Below are 15899 nucleotides of genomic sequence, written 5' to 3'. Positions count from 1 at the left end.
TCCATCTCTGATGGAGGATACTGAGGAGGAAGCACTGAGAAAGTATACCTAAGCTAATTTTCACAAGTTTTCCCTCCCTTATTTCAAAAAACATTGCCATTGACCAAGAGTATTGGTAGGAACTTATGAACATGGCCTAGGGAAGCTAGTTATAATAGTGAACATCTGTAATGAGATGAAAGCCCAAACAAGAAGTAGCACAGCCTCTGAAGTAGATGAGATTATTTTGACTATAGCTAAACTCAACTACTGACTCAATAAGATCCAACATTTCTAGCTTTCACTTCTATGTATGCTCAAGTTCCCTTCCTTGTAATTTCTCCCACTCCTGGAGGTCACAAACCACCAAATTTAAGGCAAAAGGTTTGTATGGTTATCTTTATTGTCAACTTGACACAGCATAGAATCACCTGGGAAAAGACAGTCAATGAGGGACTGTCTACATGGGATGGTCGACCGGCATGTCTCTAGGAGACTGCCATAATTAAGTTAATTAATGGGGTAAGACTCAGTCCACTTTGGGTGGCACTATTTCCCAAGCAGCATGAGTCCTAAGCTGAGTTAGTCAGAATAGAGATATTGGGCTAAGCACAAGCAAGCAAGCAAGCAAGCAAGCAAGTAAATGAGCATGTATGCATTCATTTTTCTCCATTCTTGGCTGTGAATGTGACATGACTACTGTTTGAAATTCCTGCCATGACTTCCCTGCAATAATGGCCTGTAATCTGGAATTATGAGCTAAAATAAATCTGTTCTTCCACAACAGATTGCTTTTTGTCTAAATATCTTATCCTAGAAATAAAAAGGAAACTAAGACATATATGTGCAATTTTACCTGCATGCTTGTTGCGTCTGTGGCTGACTCTTGGTGTAGACGAGCCATTCCCTCGTGGTAGAAAAAGGGCAGCACCTTTGACAGTTAAGAAGCTCTCGCTGATGCTGAGGAAAAAGTAAGAGAAACATTATTTATTTAAAGAAAGTAGATAGGATGAAGAGACCCAGTTTAAGATTTCTCTTTCTTCTCTATGCAAAGTTCCAACTTCATAGGGTGAAGCATGCCTTTAATCCTAACACTGGAAGGGAGAGGCAGTCATCTGATCTCAATTAGCTCAAGGCTACTCTGGGATATAAAGTGAGTTCTATGCCCATCAGGGCCACACAGTAAGACTGTCTCAAAACCAAACAAAATGACAAGGAAATTAAAACAAACAAAACAAATAAAAATCAATTAAAAAATTAAAAATCACCCTCCTCCAAACCAACAAACCAAACAAAAAACTCCTAACAAATTCAAGAGGAGAGATTATTCTGATTGCTCACATATAGTTCTGCCTATTGTAAATAATTTTTTCTAAAATAAAACTTAAGGCATTGCATTTAAATTACACGGCAGGAATTAAGAACAACTTTAAATAAAAAAAGGGAAAAGACTCAAACTAGATTATAATGGTGTGAATCATGGCTCTATTGCTATGTGAGCAAACCTACATTTCCTCTTCTATAAAATGAGGATGCTCTGAGATTCAGGGAACACACCGCTTCCTCCGGTGGTGTCTGGGTTCACAGAATTAAGTCCTTAATAATTAGTTATTATTAGTGAGTATCAGTGATAGTGTTTCAATAGTGTCCTGATAAGATGAAAACGTTCCTTGTTTTCTTTCTCAAAATTAAATTTTATTTTTAATTTTTGTGGTATTAGATTCTTGGATCAAACCTGGGGTCTCACATATACTTAAGTGGTGCTTACTGCCCAGTAATACTTCTATATTTATTTATAACAAATCCAGAGTTTGAAAGAAAATACTTAATTTTAAAACACACACACACACACACACACACACACCTCATTCTCAAGTGTGAGCTCAAGGCTTTATTTTGATTTAAATAGAGCAGTGATTATGAAACCTGCAGAGAATAGTATGTGTGGTGGTTGATGGGTACAGGTGGCTACTTGAATAGGACAAATAACTAATGAAGTGATAAATGTCTGAGGTGATGAATGACAATCATCCAGACCATCATTAAACACTGTATATGGGGGTGGGTGCAGGGTGGAGTGGAGAGAAGGCTTATCATTGGTGAAAGGCACTTGTTGCTCAAGTTCAATTTCTAGTACCAGTTACAGGGGATTCAACAAACATATACATGGTACATTCACAAGTATATAGGCAAAACATTCATATACATAATATAAAAATAAATAAACCTACAGAAGTAAAAAATTGTATACAGGTATCAAAATATTACATTTCATCTCATAAATATGCACAGCTGCTGTGTATAAATTAAAAATAAAAAAACTAAAATTGCACTCAGTAAGTTGCACTCCACACACACTGAAGAGGACTAGCACAGAGGCAGTGTGCTGTACTTCCTAGAATATCTCCTGTGTTAACATCATTCATGTGAGAGGCTAACAACATAGGTAGAGAATTATTGCTCAGAACAGAAGGGATTAAAAATTATAATTACAAGTGGATATCACTCCTCTAAACTCTTTTTTAAAATTAGGTATTTATTTCATTTACATTTCCAATGCTATCCCAAAAGTCCCCCACCCGCTCCCCCACCCACTCCCCCACCCACCCACTCCCACTTTTTGGCCCTGGCATTCCCCTGTACTGAGGCAGATAAAGTTTGCACGACCAATGGGCCTCTCTTTCCACTGATGGCCAACTAGACCATCTTCTGATACATATGCAGCTAGAGACAGGAGCTCTGGGGGTTACTGGGTAGTTCACATTGCTGTTCCACCTATTGGGTTGCAGATCCCTTTAGCTCCTTGGTTACTTTCTCTAGCTCCTCCATTGGGGGCCCCGTGGTCCATCCAATAGCTGACTGTGGGCATCCACTTCTGTGTTTGCTAGGCCCCGGCAGAGTCTCACAAGAGACAGCTATATCTGGGTCCTTTTAGCAAAATCTTGCTAGTGTATGCAATGGTGTCAGCGTTTGGAGGCTGATTATGGGATGGAACCCTGGATATGGCAGTCTCTAGATGGTCCATCCTTTTGTCTCAGCTTCAAACTGTGTCTCTGTAACTCCTTCCATGGGTGTTTTGTTTCCAATTCTAAGAAGGTGCAAAGTGTCTCATGCAGAAGATTCCATAGAGAACATCGGCATAACAATCAAAGAAAATACAAAACGCAAAAAGATCCTAACTCAAAACATCCAGGAAATCCAGGCAGACCAAACCTACAGATAATAGGAGTAGATGAGAATGAAGATTTTCAACTCAAAGGGCCAGCAAATATCTTCAACAAAATTATAGAAGAAAACTTCCCAAACCTAAAGAAAGAGATGCCCACGAACATACAAGAAGCCTACAGAACTCCAAATAGACTGGACCAGAAAAGAAATTCCTCCCGACACATAATAATCAGAACAACAAATGCACTAAATAAAGATAGAATATTAAAAGCAGTAAGGGAAAAAGGTCAAGTAACATATAAAGGCAAGCCTATCAGAATTACATCAGATTTTTCACCAGAGACTATGAAAGCCAGAAGATCCTGGACAGATGTTATACAGACACTAAGAGAACACAAATGCCAGCCCAGGCTACTATACCCAGCCAAACTTTCAATTACTGTAGATGGAGAAACCAAAGTATTCCACGACCGAACCAAATTCACACATTATCTTTCCACGAATCCAGCCCTTTAAAGGATAATAACAGAAAAAAACAAATACAAGGATGGAAACCACATCCTAGAAAAAACAAGCAAGTAATCTTTCAACTAACCTAAAAGAAGACAGCCACAAGAACAGAATGCCAACGTTAACAACAAAAATAATAGGAAGCAACGATTACTTTTCCTTAATATCTCTTAATATCAATGGACTCAACTCCCCAATAAAAAGGACATAGACTAACAGACTGGCTACACAAACAGGACCCAACATTTTGCTGCTTACAGGAAACCCATCTCAGGGAAAAAGACAGACACTACCTCAGAATGAAAGGCTGGAAAACAATTTTCCAAGCAAATGGTCTGAATAAACAAGCTGGAGTAGCTATTCTTTTTTTTTTTTTTAAAGATTTATTTATTTATTGTATGTAAGTACACTGTAGTTGTCTTCAGATACACCAGAAGAGGGCATCAGATCTCATTATGGGTGGTTGTGAGTCACCATGTGGTTGCTGGGATTTGAACTTCGGACCTTCGGAAGAGCAGTCGGGTGCTCTTACCCACTGAGCCATCTCACCAGCCCCTGGAGTAGCTATTCTAATATCGAATAAAATCGACTTCCAACCCAAAGTCATCAAAAAAGACAAGGAGGGGCACTTCATACTCATCAAAGGTAAAATCTTCCAAGAGGAACTCTCAATTCTGAATATCTATGCTCCAAATAACAAGGGCAGCCACATTCATTATAGAAACTTTAGTAAAGCTCAAAGCACACATTGCACCTCACACAGTAATAGTGGGAGACCTCAACACACCACTTTCACCAATGGACAGATCATAGAAACAGAAACTAAACAGGGACACAGTGAAACTAACAGAAGTTATGAAACAAATGGATCTAACAGATATCTACAGAACATTTTATCCTCTAAACTCTTAAGCCTCTCCTTACAACTGATCCATAGATTCATCTACAAAGTTGTTTGGGACAAATACTGAACAGTCATGTCAGCCTGGGTGTCTTTTTACCTCCCTCCACCCCCACAATATGTCTCTAATCCATCTGTGAATCCCATGGGCTGTACTCTCAAACCTACCTTGGATCTGCCCTCTTATCCCCGTATCATTATGACTGGTCCATAGTTGCCATTTCCTTCTTCTTTTTTTGGAGGGGGGGTGTAGAGGGTGGAGACAGGGTCTTTCTGTGTATTCTTGCCTGTCCTAGAACTCACTCTGTAGACCAATCCGGCCTTGAACTCAGAGATCCGCATGCCTCTGCCTCCCAAGTGCTAGGATTAAAGGGATGTACCACTACTGCCCTACATTTCCTTCTTACACTATTTTTGCTTTGGTTTTTAAAAAGCAATTTTATTGAGAGAGTCACCTTTGCTGATTTAACTGGATCTTAGCTACACCCCTAGTTTTCTGAGCTAGAATCTCATGTAGCCATGCTGGCCTTGAACTTGCTATGTAGCCAAGGATGAATCTGAATGAATCTTCTTGTCTCCATTTTCCAAGTGTTGAGATCAAGGTGTGAGCCATCATATCCAGCCAATAGTTCTTTAAGACAGTGTTGTATTGAACCACAATTACTTTCCAACCATTTTTCTAGCATTACTATACTGACTTGTATACACAGAAGCTGTATGGTAAATTTTTTGTTAGAAATGAAAGAGGGTTTGTTTAGTTTCTTAAGTAGAATATCACATCACTTGGGATGGCTACACTCACCCTGCATAGTTTATAATAACGACTGTTCTTCTCTTCCTCCCACCTCTACCTCTTCTGTGTTGGTATTATAGACATGTGCTAATACACCTTAGTGTTTATTCTGTAATAAAAGCTTTTTGGGGGCTGGAGAGATGGCTCAGCAGTTAACAGCACTGATTGCTCTTCCGAAGGTCCTGAGTTCAAATCCCAGCAACCACATGGTGGCTCACAATCACCTGTAACGAGATCTGGCGCCCTCTTCTGGAGTGTCTGAAGACAGCTACAGTGTACTTACATATAATAAATAAATAAATAAATAAATAAATAAATAAATCTTAAAAAAAAAGCTTTTTAATACAAGTTGTCAAACAGCTGGGCATGGTGGTGAATGCCTTTAATCCCAGATCTCAGGAGGCAGAGGCAGGCAAATATAAACTGGAGGACAGCCTGGTCTACATAGTAAGAACATCTCAGACCAAACCATTTAACCAAGCAAAAACAAAACAAAACCTTTCAAACTTATACAAAAGTAGTGTGTGTGTGTGTGTGTGTATGTATGTATGTGTGCAGGGGTAGCAAGGTGGGAGAGATGCTTTGAGGGTTAAAAGTTCTTTGCTGTCTTGTAGATAACTCAAGTTTAGCTCCTGAAGCCCATATTAATGAGCTCACAACTCCCATAACTCCAATTCCAGGGGCTCTAACCTCTTCTTGCTTCCTCCAGCACTTGTACACACCTGGTGCATATATATATATACACACACACATATACATACATATACATAGGCACACACACACACACACACACACACACACATATATATATATATATATATATACATACACATAGGCACACACACACAAAATAAATAAATATTTTTAAACTAGGAAGAACATTATGAACACCCATATTTCTATCACTTTCTAGCTTTAGTTCACAGCTAATTTTCTATCTTTGTTCTCTTTACTTTGTCTCTAGTGTAAACCAAATCTCAGAAACTGTACTAGCAAAAAGCCTTTTGGTAGTTTTGTTACTCTCTTAGCAAATAGCAGCCAGAGTGCTTTAAAGTATATCCAGATTATAGCATTGCTGTGTAAAACTCTGTTAATGTGTCTTTCCTTCGTATTTAAGAATGAAGAGTCAGTCTATATAGCTTGGTCTGTGAGGCCCACAGAACAGCTTGCAGTGAAGCAAGTTACCTCTGCCCTTATGCTGCCCACCTCTGCTTGTTTACTGTGAACTACCCTGGTTCCCCTCTTCCGCCTCTTCAGTACTCAAGGCCCCTTCTCCAGGCCTTGTACTTAACTATCTCTACCTGAGTCTTCTGAACTGGTAAGTGTTTAAATCTCAGCTTTACTACCACCATCCCTCTTGTCCTTTATCCCAATACATCTATCCTGTTGTCCTGTTTTCTTCCTTTCAGGATATTTTCATGAACTAAAACATTTATTCATGTGTGTTATCGATTGTAGTTATTAGCACATAAGTTCCTTGGATGCAAGGACCTAACCTTGCTCATCATTGTATCCTCAGCACAAGAAACCCTTCCAGAAATTCATTAAGTGCTCAAAAGATTTGTGGTAACTAATAAATTCCTCCTAGTTTACCCCCAGCTCTTTGCACGGTTCCATCACTGAGCACACTGGTTGAGCCCATCTCTGTGAGGACAGGTCCTGGTCTACATGGCAAGTTACAGGACACCAAGGGCTACATCATGAGACCCTGACTCAAAATAAATGCTATAGAACTCTACGTATATGGTAGATTAATGGGTCATAAAATGACATTGTTTATGGTAAATGAGTAGGCAGGCTGAAATCAACTTTATAATGCTCACTTATGGCTCAATCTCATGCTTCAATAAAGTGATATAAGATTGATAAAACTTTTGAGGTTGTGACCAGTCAGAGAGATTGGATACATTTTTAAAAAAACAAACACCATAATTTATAGATTTCATTTTAAAAACCTGACTATTGGCTAGGAGAGGCTGCCCTGATTTTGTTTTGTTTTCATCTTTAAAAAAAGCACTGCTCTCTTGTGGTTTGTTGCGCAAGCCCTGTCTCTTGTTACATCCGTGGTGTGCACATGTCACTGTGTTGTGGACCAGTCTCACTGCCATTACGGGAACAATCTAAGACAAAATGTCTGAGTGACAGGATGAATGGGGTACACCACAGACAGGAAATGAAATTCACACTTCTGCCAACACAGCAACTGTCTCCTTTACTAAATGAAAAAACAAAACAGTTAAATAGTCTACCTACTCACTAGGCAAAATTACCAGCTTTGATCATGTTGGTTTCCAGTAAACAAAGCAGTTATCTATGTGTGCAAAGGAAGCACTTGCTGAGTGGAGCTTAACAGCAGAGCATGCTCCAGCCATGCCTTTTGAGACACAGTAGTTTCTCTGACAAACAGTAGTCTAACTTCCTGGTTTGGGAAGTTCTGTCTTACTGTCCTTTTGTTGCTTATGCTTTAAAGAATATCTATGTTCATTCTTTTTGGTAAGCAGTTAAATGTGCTTTTCAAAATGTATGTAAGTACTTTCACAAGGGTAATGGCAGGGACAATTATCTTAAGTTAATTCAAAGCTGTTTGGACCCTATCTATTCATGATTAGAGAGGAAAGAGGAGTCTGGGGACATAGCTCAGTTTGAAAAGCACTTGTCTAGCATGCCCAAAGCTCTGAGTTTTGATTCCCAGCACTGCACAGGCTGGCTGTGGGGACAGTAATACAAATTTGTACAAACAGATCAGAGATCATACCTCATAGGGCATAAGGGAAACCAGTTTTTCTATTTGGGTCATTTGCATAAATTTCAAAAAATGCACAGCAGATCCAGCTGGGTCAGGCAGAAGACTGTCCCTTAAGTGTGACAAAGGATCTCTGAGAGTGACACTCAATATACTCTAGATGACACATCTCATTCTCTTTATTCCATGGCCCTAGATACAAAGTCCTCAGTGATCACAAGTGGCATACTGCTGGTAAAAGAGGGAGCATGGATGAGAAGTGCTGACTAGTTATTATTCCTGAGTGTATTCGTGGTAGTAAAGTAAATCATACTATCAAAGATGAACAGAAACACCACACAATCTGTGATCATTCAGGGTTTCAATGAGCCAAATTAAACCCTTTTATCTGAATAAAATTATACGTAAATTTAATTTCATGTACTTCAGTGTGCGGTAAGAAGTGTAGTGATCTTCCCAGATAGGAAGATATCTAGTTATGACAATATCAGTGTTTGTCAAACACTGATATTGACATAACTGTTCAAAGATTCAGCAGATGGCGATGTTTTAAAAAATCTTTTCTGAGGGGCCAGCCTGGTGGTTTAATGTTAGGTAAAGGTGTTTTGCTGCCACCCTGATGACCTGAATTTAATTCAGATACAAAGCCCAGAGGACTTAAAAATCCCTATGCTAAAATAGAAAAAAAGACAGAGAAAATCCTTCTTGATCTAAAGATGATAAAACAGTGCTTAGAGGATTGTTTTCCTGATGAAGTGTGACAGTGATAGTGCTCTTCAGTCTTAATCAGAATGAAGCTGAAGAACGGCTGCTTCTCTTTGTCATAAGATTACTGCTCATCAAGGGAGAGGCATTCCTGGTTACTTACACGAAGTGAGTTAGCAATAGTTAACCTGGCTTCACACTAGCTGCTGGGCCCTAAGTACTTCATTGTACCTTTATAACACAGTCTAGTACTATGTTTGGTTCTAGTTTACTTTTAGGCATTGGAGGAGGTCACAATATTATATGTCCAAGATCATACAGCAAGCAGTAAGCCTCAGATTCAAGATCTGATGTGAACGCCCCTGCTCTGAAAAATTCTTTCATTACTCTAGTTTTAGGACAATATAATAGATGAAATATAGTTTCTTTTCTACAGAGAATTTTTTAAAAGTATTTTATTTATTTATTGAATGATTTTTGCATTGGTGCTCTTCCTACGTGTATGTCTGTGTGAGAGTGTCAGATCCCATGGAACTAGAATCACAGATAGCTGTGAGCTGCCACGTGGGTGCTGGGAATTGAACTCCAGTCTTTTGGAAGAGAAGCCAGTGCTCTTAACCACTGAGCCATCTCTCCAGCTCTCTCCAGAGAATTTTAAAGTATCGAGTGAGAGGGATGAAGGTAATGTGATGATAAACAGCTATCATTTGGGAGGCCAGGCTAGTTGGGTTGGTATGAAGAACTGCAAGTTCTGCTGGGAATGATAGTAGCATTTTAGCTGCACTAACGGGGGGAAAGAGCACTGTGTTCTTTGGGCAAACACCCCTTGCCAAACCCTTCAGATCAAAATCACTTCCTAAAGCATGGCATTTGTTAACTGGCAGTTTCTTCTCAGGCAAAGTACATAAAGCAAAAGGTCAACTAAGGGAAGAGAGAAAATACTTAGCTATGTAGATAATGAAACAATCTTTGAGGAATGTGGTCAGGGTGGTCGCCTCTGACCAAGCAAGAATGTTAAGGAAACAAAACAAAGCAATACACACCTGGCCAAATGACTAAATGTTGGTTGAACCAGAAATTCTGTTTTATAATGAACCATACACAGAAAGAAATGGATCATTTATGAGAACATGAATGTTTCAGGGATGGAAAGATAGCTCAGTGGTTAAAACCACTGGCTGCTCTTACAGAGGACTGGGGTTTGGTTCTCTGCATCCACATAGCATCTTACAACCATTTATAATTCCAGTTCCAGGGGATCTGATGCCCTTTTCTGGCCTCCTCAGACCCCAGGCATTCATGTGGTACACATATATAAATGCAAACAAAACACGTAAAAATAAAAAAAAAAGTTTGTTCTTTTTAAAAAGAAAGTTTCAGGAAGTAGATGTAATGTTCTTATTTCAAAGTTAAATAAAGAAAAAATAAAATTAAGTGAAAGGTTATTTTCATATTTTAATGCCAGCCAATTGAATTTGTTTGGTGTTTTTGCCTGAGGCCAGATTTACAGGTAAATGATTGTGAAATATTGGCTGTACACAATATCACTGCACAAAGCTGAATTGGTTGCAGCTATGTTAAAGTCAAATACACAGTTCAAGCTGCAGGATTTTCATCTTAAAGAATAATAATTATGTAGGGTTGGTGACTTCCACATGTGTGCCATGGGATATGCCTCCCCAAACAAACACATAAATCTTTCAAAAATACCCTAAGTAAGGAACACTCGTGTAGAGGGAGCTTTTGCCTACATTTTACACGGCTACACTTTCCTTTCCTTTTCTGATAAGCCCCTTGTTTGGTACTTTAAGTTTCAGGTACAAGAAAGATGCTAGGGCAGTTGTTGTCACTACTTAAGTGAGAAGGAGTTCATGTCCCTACTAATAGAAGGGCATTTGTAGCTAGAAGTTTTAAGTATCAGGCCAGAAGCCAAGGGATCACACAGATATTAATGTCATTGCTTATTGACAAAACATAACTACATTAAAAACAGGGAGGAAAAAGACATTATACACTTCATGACTACAAAAAATTTAGAAGTGTATTTCTTTTCTTTTCTTTTTTCCTTTTGTTTTTTGTTTTTTTGAGACGGGTTTCGCTGTGTAGCCCTGGCTGTCCTGGAGCTCACTTTGTAGACCAGGCTGGCCTGGAACTCAGAAATCCACCTGCCTCTGCCTCCCGAGTGCTGGGATTAAAGGCATGCGCCACCACGCCCCGGCACCAGAAGTGTATTTCTAAGTAAGGAGAAAAATGTAACATTGTATTCCTAAAGGAATCTCGATTACAATGGGAGAAAACGGAAATTCATGTCTCATGCATTCCCCATTCCTACCACACAGAGCCAAACACTGGACAATACTGGAAATGGCAAATCATATCTGAAAGCTGATACCCTGGGACATTAATTCCCAGACACAAATCTATGAATACAGTAGCAAGGTTAATTCTCTCCATATCAACAAAACACAGTAAAGCAACTAACAGACAGATGAGCTTAGGCTCCTGGCTCTTACTGACTGACTATCAGGCCATTTTAATTCCAGCTTAAAACACCCTAAGTAAGTTTCCATCTAGACCAGTGGCTCTCAGCCTTCCTAACACTGCAACCCTTTAATACAGTTCCTCATGCTGTGATGACCCCCAGCCATAAACCTATTTCTGTACTTCATAACTATAATTTTGTTCAATCTGTGGGTTGGGAACACTTTGACAAACCTCTATCTCCAAAAATATTTGTATCACAATTCATTATAATAGCAAAATTACAGTTATGAAGTAGCAACAGAAATAATTTTATGGTTGTGGGTCACTACAATATGAGGAAATGTATTAAAGGATTGTTAGGATGGTTGAGAACCACTGATATAGACCTTAACTAGGGAAAGGGAGAGACAAAAACTTAAATATCAGAAAATGCTTTTTAGTTTTATTCATTTTAAATATTCATTTATGGGTAAGATTTTATTTCATTGTTGCCCCAATAGACAACATACATCATAGGAAGTTTGACAGAAGCAGTAATTTCCTGTTGGTTATACAATTCAGTCCTCTAATTTGATATATCTGGTTTGATGTTTGCTATTTCTGGCTATCTACTAACAGATCTTTCTTTTCCATTCATTCGTTCATTAATTAATTAATTAATTAATTAATTCATTCATTCATTCATTCAGTTGGTAGTAGAATCCTGGGTGTTACACACATTAGAACAGTGTTCTACCACAGACATATATCCCAAGACTTTTTTTTTAAATGTACAAAAGTATTTGTGTTTACACACATGGCATATGAGTGGAAGTCAAAGAACACCTTTTCTGGAGTCTGTTCTCTTACTCCCCCTTGTCTCTCACTTCTGCTGCTATGCTTCTTGCTACAGGCTATCTGGCCTGGGGGATTTCCAGGAGATTCTTCCATCTCGGCTTCCCATTTCATGATATAAGTGTAGGGTTATGAATGAGCACTTATGTGGGCTCATGTGGCAAATAAGCACTTTCACCCACTGACCCATCTTCCTGGGCCCTCTTTTTACTTTTGAGACAGTATCTCATGGATGCTCACACAGATACTGAGCCCATGCTCCTCTTGCCCCAAACTCCTGATGAGTAGAGATAACAGGCATGTACCACCACACTTGGCTACTATTTGTTCTTTTGGAAACTCTGCCAAATGAGGACTTGGTAGCTTCCAACTCAGCCCCTCTGAGGAGGTGTGAGGGAAGCTGGAATGTGGCTTATGCCTGGCCTGATGGAATCTTTCCTCTGGGGCTAAGAATCTTAAGCAAGCGGACCAAAGGAGGAGGCATTGTAGAGTATGGTTATGTTCACTGTGGGGAGTGGCAAATTCCGTATTAGTTTGCTTTTCCTCTATGGCCTTCTTAGAACACCCTTGAGTTTAGCAGTTCTCAGAGCTTGGTTCTTTAGCCCCCACACATCTGCTAAGTGTACTCTGATACTGTCCAATAAATATTTGGCCTAAGATAGGTTAAAATTAATTTCTGAGTTTGCTACGTATTCCCAAGTATCAATTGAAGCCAGAGAATCTAATTATTTGCCACAAGCAACACAGCTTATTGGCAATAGAGACAAGTTATAAGCCCCCATGTTATCTGACACCCAGGATGACACTTAATCTCTCAGATGTTATTATTATAGTATATGTTTCTGTTCTAATAGTTTGAAGCAAGTAGCATTTAAAAACACATCTTGGGTGGAGAGATGGCTCAATGGTTAAGACTGCTTGCTGCTCTTGCAGAAGAATCTGATGGCCGGCACATAAGCACCTGTAACTCTGGCTTTGGAGCTCTGACATCCTCTCTGGACTCCATAGGCACCCACATGCACTTGTATGCACACATGTACATACTCACACATGTAAATAAAATAAATCTTTTTTTAAAAAGTTAAAAGATAAAGAATCAAACTACTACAAACAAAACAAAACAAAACAAAACAAAACAAAACAAAACGTACATCTGGTCAGTCAAGTGTGATGGCATGTGTTTATCGTCATAGCCCTTAGGCTGAGGCAAGAGGATCGAAGCCAGCCTGGGTTACAGAGAAAGGCACTCTCTTAAACAAATAAAGCCAAACCAACCAAACAAAACTCCAAGCTCTGGATCTGGCCAATCTGTGCACACAGAACAAAGGTGAGATTTGATAGTAAAGTCTTGGAAAAGGCTGAGATGCACTCCTATGAGGTAAATACTTTCATATCATCTAAGGTGCTTCTTTTCCCATCAACAAGGTTTTCAGGTATTAAAACTAACTCTAAAAACACTAAACCCAAAATTTGTCCTGTCTAAAAGAAATGCAGGGACAAAGACAGAGCAGAAACTGAAGGAATGGCCAATCAATAACAGGCCCAACTTGAGACCCATCCCATAGGCAGGCATAAATCCCTGACACTATTAATGATACTCTGTTATGTTTGCAGACAGGAGCCTAGCATAACTCTGAGAAGTTCTACCCAGCAGCTGACTTAAACAGATGGTGATACCCACTGCCAAACATTGGACGGAAGTTGGGGACTCTTTTTTTTTTTTTTTTTTTTTTTAGATTTATTTATTATTGTATGTAAGTACACTGTAGCTGTCTTCAGACACCAGAAGAGGGTAACAGATGGTTGTGAGCCACCATGTGGTTGCTGGGATTTGAACTCAGGACCTTCAGAAGATCAGTCAGTGCTCTTAACCACTGAGCCATCTCTCCAGCCCGGAAGTTGCTGGAAGAGTTGGAAGAAGGATTGAAGACCCTGAACGGGATAGGAACCCTACAGAAAGACCAACAGAGTCAACTAACCTGGACCTCTGGGAGCTCTCAGAGACTGAGCCACCAACCAAAGAGCATACATGGGCTGGACCAAGGCCCCCACGGCACATATGTAGCAGACATGCAGCTCAGCCTCCATATGGGTCCCCCAACGCTGTAGCCTGATTGTGGAATCTGTTCCCCAACAATGTTGCCTTGTCTGGCCTTGGTGAGAGAGGGTACACTTAATCCTGCAGAGATGGGATTGGCCAGGGTAGGGCCACGGTGGGGGGGATACCGGACAGAGGCAATCTTTCAGAGGAGAAGGGGAGGGAGATGGGGGAGAGGGACTCTGTAAGGGGGGGATGAGGAGGGGGTAGCATTTGGGATGTAAAAAAATAAATAAACATAAATTTTAAAAATACTAAAACTAACCACTAAAAACAAAATGTCAGCAGGATATGATGCCATATACCTTTAATTTCAGTATCAAAGAAGCAGAAGCAGGTGAATCTCTGCGAGTCTGAGGCAAGCCTGGTCTACACACACGAGTTTCAGGTCAGTTAGGGCTACACAGTGAGACCTTGTCTCAAAACAAAATACAACCAACCAAAACCCCTAAGACACCTCCACCCCAAACCAACATAAAATGTCAGGAAGAGCATGAGGGCCTTTAAATGAAGGCAGGTAAGACATGCTTATTTATGTATAAGCAGAAAAGTGGATGACTACCCAGTCCTTGGATTATTTATGGAGTTCTAGCAGACTAAGAACGTTTCTTTCTATATATTACCTGATCACATACTCATTTCATCTCTTTACAAAGATTGAAAGCATTTAGCATTTGGCTTATATTTCAAAAGAACTACTGAACATGGAAGACCAGAGTTGGTAGGTATAGGGCAGAGCTCTATACAGTAGCAGGTAGGCCCAATTTATACCTATGTGAGATTAGCATAGATCTAAAATAATTTGATTTCAGGATACAAAGACGATGTATGTGTTCTTGGATTCCTTCAAATTGCTCCAAACTTGGACTTAGCAGCCTGGCTTCCAAACACTTTCCAGTTAAGATTGAGTCCAGACCTGCCTGTGACACACACCCCTGTTGCCTTGCAGTGTCTGCAGCTGTCACACAAGACTCCGCTTCAACCCTGTCTCTAGCATCCAAAACTAATGCTCCTAAACAACATAATCACCACAAAGCCCACAGACTGTCCATGAAAACTGTTGGTTGCAACACAACAGGCCATAGACTTCTGATGACTGACAGTGATAGGGAATTTTGTTTTTGAGAAAGTCTTTCTTCAAGAAGAGAAGTTATGCAGGGTGGTGGAGGTGTACGCCTTTAATCCCAGCACTTGAGAGGCAGATCTGAGTGTGAGGCTAGCCTGGTCTACAGAGTAATTTCTAGGACAGCCAGGGCGACACAGGGAAACCCTGTCTTGAAAAACCACACAGAAACATGATTGATATAGGTAGAAAGTAATTTTAATTAACTGATAGGAATAAACAAACCAATACAAACCAAAAAGCTCATGGCAAGTTCTTTACTAGCATTTGAAGAATCAATCAATCAATCAATCAATCTTTCTTTTCTCTTCTTCCTCCCTCCCTCCCTCCCTCCCTATTTTATTTAGCTAATGCTTTCCCGGGTACTACAAACAACAGACCTGCAGCAGGAGGCTTGCAAGCCAGGCTTTCAAGCATTTGGTAAAGAAGTTAAACCCTGTTTTCAGCCAATACCTTCCCTTTCCCTTGGAAAGGTCTCCTCTAGGCTTCAGGCCATCCCTTTACTGTTGTCACCTCAGCATCCTGGTTACTATCACTTACTTTTTCCTCAATCTCTTTTCA

The 15899-nt window shown here is 39.8% G+C and overlaps 1 protein-coding gene across 6 annotated transcripts in view; it reads right to left on the bottom strand.

Moving 5' to 3' along the window:
• The window catches only part of Ssh2 (slingshot protein phosphatase 2), a 244064-nt gene that overhangs the window by 66232 nt on the left and 161933 nt on the right, over positions 1 to 15899 (bottom strand). For all 6 annotated transcript variants that reach the window (XM_006533227.4, XM_030245966.1, NM_177710.4 and 3 more), the window contains one exon: positions 836 to 939. In XM_006533227.4, coding sequence (XP_006533290.1) covers positions 836 to 939 — 104 coding nt within the window. The remainder of the gene's footprint in view (positions 1 to 835; positions 940 to 15899) is intronic.

This window comes from Mus musculus, chromosome 11, assembly GCF_000001635.26.
Source record: "Mus musculus strain C57BL/6J chromosome 11, GRCm38.p6 C57BL/6J".
NCBI classification, from domain to species: Eukaryota; Metazoa; Chordata; class Mammalia; order Rodentia; family Muridae; genus Mus; species Mus musculus.
This window is presented reverse-complemented; position numbering and strand designations above follow the sequence as displayed.